The sequence below is a fragment of the Anas platyrhynchos genome, chromosome 3 (assembly GCF_047663525.1).
Source record: "Anas platyrhynchos isolate ZD024472 breed Pekin duck chromosome 3, IASCAAS_PekinDuck_T2T, whole genome shotgun sequence".
Lineage (NCBI taxonomy): Eukaryota > Metazoa > Chordata > Aves > Anseriformes > Anatidae > Anas > Anas platyrhynchos.
Window position 1 is genome coordinate 34,843,863 of NC_092589.1, and position 8,145 is coordinate 34,852,007.

The window sequence follows — 8,145 nt, forward strand, 5'->3', positions numbered from 1 at the left end:
CAGCTCCCGATAGGCTGCGGGGCGCGGTGGCGGGAGGGCGGGCCGTGAGGCAGTCAGTCGGGCGGGTGGCGCTGGAAGAGGAAGGAGGGGTGCTGCCGGCGCTCCGTCGGCGCCGCCATCATGTCGCGGGGTCGGGAGCGGGTGGTGGCCCTTGTGGATATGGACTGCTTCTTCATGCAGGTGGAGCAGCGCTTCGACCCGCAGCTGCGCGGCCGGCCCTGCGCCGTGGTGCAGTACAACAAGTGGCAGGGCGGCGGGTAGGTGCCGCGTCGCGGTCTCTCGCCGTGTCGCCGTGTCGCGATATGGCGCCATGCCCACCCCGTTGCCTTGCAGGATCATCGCGGTGAGCTACGAGGCGCGCTCCTTCGGCGTGGCCCGCGGCATGTGGGCGAGCGAGGCGCGGGCGCTGTGCCCCGAGCTGCTGCTGGCCAGGGTGCCCGAGGCCAGGGGCAAAGCCGACCTCAGCCGGTGAGCGGGGGGCAGCGGGACGGGGCTGCGGGGACAGCCGGGGGCACCCGGGGGCACCCCGGCTGAGCCTGTGGGCCGCCAGGTACCGGGAGGCCAGCGCCGAGGTGATGGAGGTGCTGTCGCGCTTCGCCGCCATCGAGCGGGCCAGCATCGACGAGGCGTACCTGGACCTGACGGGCAGCGCTCGGGACAGGCTGCGGGAGCTGCGGGGCCGGCCGCTGGCAGCCCAGCTGCTGCCCACCACCTTCGTGCAGGGGCTGCCCGCCAGCCCGGACCCCCAGCACGCCGCCAAGGGTAGGCAGAAGCTCGCCCCGAGGGGCTCCCGGTGGCCGGGCCGGAGCTTGATGCGATGGGGATGCTCCAACAGCTTGGCTGCGAGGTTTGAGCCCGCTCCTGCTGCTCCCCTTCGTGCTCCCCATCCCCTGGCAGAGCATGAGCTGCTTCATCCCTCCTGGAGACACAGCACTGTGACCAGGATCTCTGTTTTCCCCACTGCTAAGCCGCCTGCTTCATCCCCTTGCAGCTACGGGTGCACGCAGCTCCTCCCTGTAGGGCTTGCAGCGGTACCAGCCCCTCTGCTGGGCTCAGCGATGCCCACGCCAGTCCCCTCTGTGTCCCCCTTGCAGAGGAGCTGCGGGAGCGTGGCGTGCAGGAGTGGCTGGCCTCGCTCTCCTTCGATGACCCCGACTGTCCCGACCTGCAGCTGACCATGGGAGCGGTCATTGTGGAAGAAATGAGGGTGGCCGTGGAGAAAGCCACTGGGTTCAGGTGCTCGGCTGGGATTTCACACAACAAGGTACATGTGGAGGGTGTCAGCCCGACTTCCCCGAGTAGCTGGGTCGGAGCGGGCGGTAGATGCTGTTGTGCTCCTCCCAGATGGAAGATGAGTGGGGAATGCAGCCGTGTGTGAGCATGCCTTCAGGGAAATTATAGGATGTCTGGGAAGGGGAGGAAAACTATTCAGAGATGTAGCCTGTGAAGTCAGCAATCAGTTAATTTACTAGCTGGGGTCATGGTGTGCTCTAGCCACTTTTCTTACTAGGAAGAAAATGGTGTTGAGTCCCTCAGGAGAACTACCGGGTTAAACCACGACAAAACCACAAGAGTTTAAAGCAGGTCGCACCCTGAGTTTTAGGGGACGGTAGGTCCATCCAGGGAATATTTTTACTGACTTGTTTTCCAGTGACTTGGAGGAAGAAAAATAGCAGTTGGTGGCCCTGACGTGAGTCAAGTTGCTTTTCCTCTTTCTGGTCAATCGGTCTTTACCCGCTGCTAGCCACGCTTTGGGTGATGCTCAGCCAGCTGCTGCGAGCACTTCATGCACGACAGCAGCTGCAGAAACAAACTGCCTTTGATGCTGTAGTTGTGGATGGTTTCCTGCTGGGCGATATGCTTTGGGTGGTTTTACTGAGAGCCCCTAATGTTTGTTTCAGCCTCTGCAGAAAAGGTTGGTGCATACAGAGGCTGTGGAAGCATCATAGCACGTTCTGCACAGTCACGTGCAGGCTTTTGACCTGGTGGTCTCTGCATTGTGCTTGATAGCATAGATAGAGTTCTTTAGGGACAGCACAGTCCAATGTAATTTCCTTATTTCCCTTGAAAAATAAAACACAGTGCTGGCATAGAAACTGGATGAGAGCTGGGAGATGCTCTTAGGAAGAGCAGGAATGTTCTCTGTTAGTGCTGTTAATGAGAGCAAAAAGGCCAGCTGAGCATCCCTTCCACTGGAAGTTCCTACACCGGTGCTCTTCCTCAGCTAGCTCTGCAGAGAGAGCTCCAAAACATCTGTTTAGTCTTTATCCTTTTTTTTATTTTATTATTATTTTGGTCAGAACCTGTATATTTAAAGTTGTAACTGATGAGCCCCTCTTTGCATAGGCTGAATCTCCTGTTAGGGGCTCTCAGTAAACCACCCAAAGCATATCGCCCAGCAGGAAACCATCCACAACTGCAGCAGCATCAAAGGCAGTTTGTTTCTGCAGCTGCTGTCGTGCATGAAGTGCTCCTGGGGCAGCTCTCAGCAGCTGGCTGAGCAGCACCCACAGCATGGCTAACGGTGGGTAAAGACTGCCCAGAAAGAGAAAAAGCAACTCGACTCACCTCAGAGCCACAAACTGGTGTTCTTTTTCCTCTTAAATTGTTGGGAACTGCAGCAAGTCGGGAGTTAGTCTGGAGTTATTGTGGACAATCAGCAGGATGAGTCAGTTACAGGGGTGCTCTTTTAGAAAAGGCAAGTCCTGCCTCAGCATGTGTTAATTAGGTGTCAGGAAAAAAGTAGATTACTTCTCCCCATGAAGTCTCAGCCACTGGTTCAGTTTGCAGCAGTTTACCACAGGAATAGTGTGGGTAGCCTTGGAAGAACCTCCAGTGAAACAAGAATAACAATAATTGGGCATCTGCAAAATGAATATGAAGAGAAAATGAAGAGAAAAAGATTGAATTCCTCTAGAAAGGAGAGAGGACATGTAAGCCTGTGAGAAAGGCTGCTAATAAAGATCATAGCTTAATCTGTGGGCAGCTTTGTTTAGTTAGAGGATGTAAAGCAGTGAAAGAGGAAAAATCATTGTTTTTTTTAATTAAAAAACAAGCTATGCTTATTTCTGGCTAGTCTCTGTATTCTTGATCTTGAGTTAGATTAGGGTGGGAGGGGAAGTTGTACAGCAGGTGGGTGAGAGGACATCCCTTCCAAGAGCTTCTGTGTTTTGCAGATTTTCTTCTGCAGCATTATGCTGCGTCCTTCCTAGCAGCTGCTGCAGCACGTGCCGTTAAGTACGGTGCTTTGCAATAATGCTGGCTTGTAATAACAGGCTTTCCACTCCTCCACGTTACAGATGCTGGCAAAACTGGCCTGTGGGTTAAACAAGCCCAACCGCCAGACACTGGTACCTTCACGATCTGTCCCGCAGCTCTTCAGCCAGATGCCCGTCAGCAACATGTAAGTGCTGGGGAGCTGCCTGCAGCTTGAGGCTTGGGCTGAGCTGGTCTGTGGTGAGAGCGTGTGCTTGAAATGGCGGTGCTGTGCTCCCACAATCTGGGCTTTCCTCAGGAAGAGGGCCCTGATTGTCTTCATTGCTGGGGTACGTGTCTGTGGGTTTTGTTGTTGCTTGCGTAAGGAGAACCAAAGTGACTTGGGGGTAGTAAACGGTTCCTGGCTACCTCAACAGAGAGCAATTTCATCTCAATTTATATCAGCCAGCAAAGGCTTTCATCCACAGTAACCACTCACCAGCGTGTGTAAGAGGGAGAGGAAATCCTGCTAGGAATCCCTCACAGCTGTGCGTGGCAGTTCAAGAGGATCACGCTGGGGAGTCGAAGCCCTGCCAGTGAAGGAACCACACCTGAAGAGCTCAGCAGCATCTTCTGGGCAGCCTTTCCCTGGGAAGAGCTGTCCCCAAAACGACTGCTGGGATGCACAGGTGTAAGGCAGCAGCAGCCCTGGGCAAGGGGACCAGAGCTGTGCCCCGGTGCGAGTGACAGAGCCATGGTCCCAGAAAGCAGTTCTGGTTTTATTCTGCACACACCAGTGCTGTTCCTTGTGTGGGGAAGTGTCACCAGCCCCACTGCTCTGGAGGAATGTCACCGGTGTCCAGGCGTGCAGTGGCTTTCTGCCTTCGGTGTGTCATTAGTGATGGAAAAGTGTTGGGGGGAAGGGTCCCGTCCATGTAGAAAGGAAGCAGGGAGCCTGTGAGGTGTTCTTCAGGACATAGTTTGGGATCATCTTCCAAAGATGGATCTGAGAGAGGCGCTGAAACTGGGTGAGCCAAGGAGCCATTCCCATTTCAGCTCTTACGCATCCCTCTATTGTAAGCAGAAGACTTGTACCAAGTGTTCGCTTTTGCCCTCCAAACTTCTGACTGCTTCTGGTTGCCCTGCACAGGAGCAGCTTTTGCTGCACGAAGGCTCACTGTAGTCGTCCCCACGGTGTTTCATTTCCTTTTCTTGTCTCTGCTGTAGCCGTAACCTGGGGGGCAAGCTCGGTGCTGCCATCATGGACATCCTGGAAGTGGAGTACATCGGGGAGGTGGCGCAGTTCAGCGAGACGGAGCTCCAGACTCACTTCGGAGACAAGACAGGGTAAGGAGCTACCGCTTGCTGCCGTTTGGCTCTTGGCAGGAACCGAGACTTCCTTCTGACTGTAGGCTGTTCTGGAGTGGTTCGGAAGCTTGGGAGGCAAAAATGCAGTGAGATCTTTGAGGGGGCAGAAGCAGTGGTGCAGCAGGCCCACAAACAGGCTTCTGGGCTTGCCCTCTCCCTGACGCCCTCACCAAGACAACGTTTTGCCTGCCACCAGCTCCTCTGCCCTGCTCCATGGTTACATTTTCCGTTGGCTGCCTTTACCTCGTGCTTCCTCTGGCTTTCAGGTCCTGGCTCTATGACTTGTGCAGAGGAATTGATGACGAACCTGTCAAAAATCGGCACTTGCCCCTGTCCATTGGCTGCAGCAAGAACTTCCCTGGGAAGACAGCCCTGGCCACGCAGAAGGAGGTAGGAGAAGCCCACATCTGGCAAAAAAAAAAAAAAAAAAAAAAAGCTTGGCCTTTGGACCAGGAAATAAAAGAACATTAACAGCAGAAACTAGCTAGCAAAAACAGTGCTTTTCTGTGTCACAGTGCCCTGAAACCTGAGCTAGGGGCCTGGTAGGAGGGAGTGATTTAGGTCCCATGAATTAGAGAAATCTCTTGTTGACAGAGTTGCATTGACAAACTCTTCCACAGAAAGGTCCAGCCATGTCGTTTCCATGAGCAAAATAGGCTTGTGCTGTTCAAAAGGTGTTCGTGGTGCCAAGCTTCCAGGGCTGGTTGCTAGAAAGAAGGTAATTAGCCCAAAGAAAGGAGGAGGAGGCACCTTCCATGTGTTCTGGGGAGGGCTTTGCTCTGGCCTGGTGGCAGCGCTGTCAGCGTGGGCCCAATCCTGTTTGTTGTTGTTTTGTCCAGGTGCAACACTGGCTCCTGCAGCTGGCCTTGGAGCTGGAATCCAGACTGATCCAAGACAGGAATCAGGTAAGGAGTGGACAGTGGATCCTTCCTGCTGTGCCTGAGGAGGCCAGGCCTTCGGGAAGCCACGGGGTGCTGTTTGCAGGAGGCTGGTGGTGGTGGGAGGAGGGTCTGCCTGTTCTCAGGTGTTCTCCTTTGCTGAGGTGCTGCAAAAAGGTGTGTGAGAGCCTGGCCAGCAAGGATGGCTCTGTCCCAGAACGCTGCAGGGCTAAGGCTGGTCCTTAAAGCCTGCTGCATCCTCATCCTGCATTGCTGCAGCTTGCAAGCCCTTTGCTGTCCCGTATCACATCCCTGGGAGATCAGGCTGGGCAGGACAAGCTGCTGTTTGTCACCCAGCATCAGAAGTAACTGACAGAGGGCTCCGGGCAGCGAGGCCGTCTCTGGAGCCATTCCTGCTCTTCCCTGTAGATGTCGCTTGCAACTCAGCTGTGCCTTCTCTTCCCAGAACCACCGAGTGGCCAAGCAGCTCATGGTGGTCATCCGCATGCAGGGAGACACCCGGCTGTCCCGCTTCTGCTCCATCACCCGCTACGACGCCCAGAAGATCTACAGCGATGCCTTCGCCCTCATCCAAAACTGCAACATGGCCGGGGCTCACCAGGCAGCCTGGTGAGTGCGGGAGGAAGCGATTCGTGTCCATTCGTGTCCCTCTTGCCCTCTGTCTTTGACTTGAGGTCTCACCGCAGCTCCAGCCTGTGGTGGGCTGGCAGTGCAGGCTGGCAGCTCGCTACCCCTGCTCCAGTGCCTGGTTGCTTTTTTTCTTGGGGGAAATGCTGTTCTGGGTAACTTTCTGCTCTGCCCAACCCAGCCTGCTGTGTCTGTGAGGCTGTGTTGCAGAGATAGCAATTCTCACAGGAAACCTCCTTCCCACCCCGTGCCAGATACCCAGACTAAGCTCTTCTGCAAGTTTCCCTCCCTCCCCTGCCTGTGAACGTTTTATGTTGCTTGAAGCCTTACCTCAAAGGGCGTTTTGCTTCCCAGGATGGTGTCTGAGTGGCTGTTCTGTCCCTTGCAGGTCTCCGCCGCTCATATCCGTGCTGCTCTCAGCCAGCAAGTTCTCGGAGGCCACCACACACCTTTCTGCGGGCATCGCCGCCTTCCTGACAAGTGACACCCAGCCCGATGGCACTGACAGTACGAAGGCCACGTCTGGCAGGGGGCCCATGGTCAAGTTTTTCAGGAGCCCAAGCAAAGAGCACAGGCAGAAGCCAGCTAACGCTATTGAGTCCTTCTTCCAGAAGGCAGCAGAAAAGCGGCAGTCGCAGGCAGCAGCAAGCAGCCTGCCAGCTGCTACCAGCTCCTCAGAGCACCCGCAGGGAGCTGCTGTTGGATTTGCCTCTGAGCAGCGTGATCTGGAGTCCCCCGTGAAGCAGAATCCCAAAGATGGGAGCCCTTCTCCGAGCAAGAGGCTTCTTCCCTGCGAGCCGCTGCTGTCTGATGCCACGCAGACGCCCTCCACCCCACCCAGCTCCAGGATGCTTCGGAGTTCGGAGCCAGCTGTGGAAGGCAACGAGCAGAACTTGCCGCCCTCTCCCGAGCTCCCCCTGCTCCCTCCTGCCTCGCCGGGCGACCAGCAGCGCTGTGAGAAGTGCGGCCAGCACGTGCTGGTGTGGGAGCTCCCAGAGCACATGGACTACCACTTCGCTGTGGAGCTGCAGAGCTCCTTCCTGGAGGCCAGCTTCCCCACGGCTCCGCCTGCAGCTGCCAGCTCTCCTGCCAAGGCAAAGAACAAGCCCAAGACTCCGGCAGGATCTAGTGCAAAGCGCCCTAGGGAAGGCGTGACAAGAACTTTAGATTTTTTCTTTAAACGCTTGCCTCCTTAACATCCAGCCGGGCTGGGAGTTTTTAGATAATCACCGTTTTTAAATACGGTTATTAGATTTTATCCTGCCTTGCCGGGTTTTAATGCGGGGAAGTCTAATAAATTATCTCTACCCTAAGTCTAAGAGGAACTGGAACTGATGAATAGTGTGTGGTGCAGGATGTACCCAGCTTCCCAAATTGCTCAGCTGGGCTGGTGGCAGCTCGCTTGCCTCTGCATCATCCTCACATCTTGCTCTTGCTTTTCCCTGGGATGGGAACGGTGGCTCCCAACACTGTAACAGCAGGTGCTGGGAGCACAGTGGCTCATCCTAGGGCATCTCCAGCCAAGACCAGGCCTGAACCCCAATCCAGTCACTTCAGAGGAAGCCTTCACCTCGTGATTTTCTCCCCTGGCTGCAGTTGCAGGCCTTGCCCTTACTGTATTTTATGTACAGTAGCTTTAGTCTGATGTTTACATCTCCCTTCTCTACTCAGTAGGGCAACACTTTTTTTTTTTTTCTTCCACCAAAATGCATTTTCCACTGCATGGTTTGTCTACAGAAGGTTTTTTTTTTTTTTAAATACACACTCTGACAACTCTCTCTGTGTAGCAGTCCAGTGCATGATGCTTGCCACCAGCTCTGGAGCACCCAGGAAAGACTGCTCCCTGCTTTGAGGAGGCTGGAGCAGCAGGGTCATGCTTTCAGTGGGCTTTTTGAAGTCTCAATGCTAGTTCTAGGTAATTGTCATTGATGCATATGCCCAAATCCTAATGCCAGGGAGGGGGAAGCAGGCTAGTCTCACAGACTGACAGTGTAACCACATTTCTCCTCCTTACAGGCTCTGGGTGATAGCGCACACAGCTCCATTAGAGGTATCT

General features: G+C 55.0%; 1 protein-coding gene across 1 annotated transcript; it reads left to right on the forward strand.

The window, feature by feature from the left end:
- The first annotated feature begins 22 nt into the window (after positions 1-22).
- Positions 23-8,074, forward strand: POLH (DNA polymerase eta). The gene is made up of 10 exons (XM_027453969.3): positions 23-257; positions 334-468; positions 551-762; positions 1,095-1,264; positions 3,300-3,403; positions 4,423-4,542; positions 4,830-4,953; positions 5,403-5,468; positions 5,908-6,071; positions 6,478-8,074. Exons 1-10 carry the CDS (start codon positions 121-123, stop codon positions 7,283-7,285), a joined length of 2,040 nt encoding a protein of 679 aa, XP_027309770.2. The 5' UTR covers positions 23-120; the 3' UTR covers positions 7,286-8,074.
- The last annotated feature ends 71 nt before the right edge of the window (positions 8,075-8,145 follow it).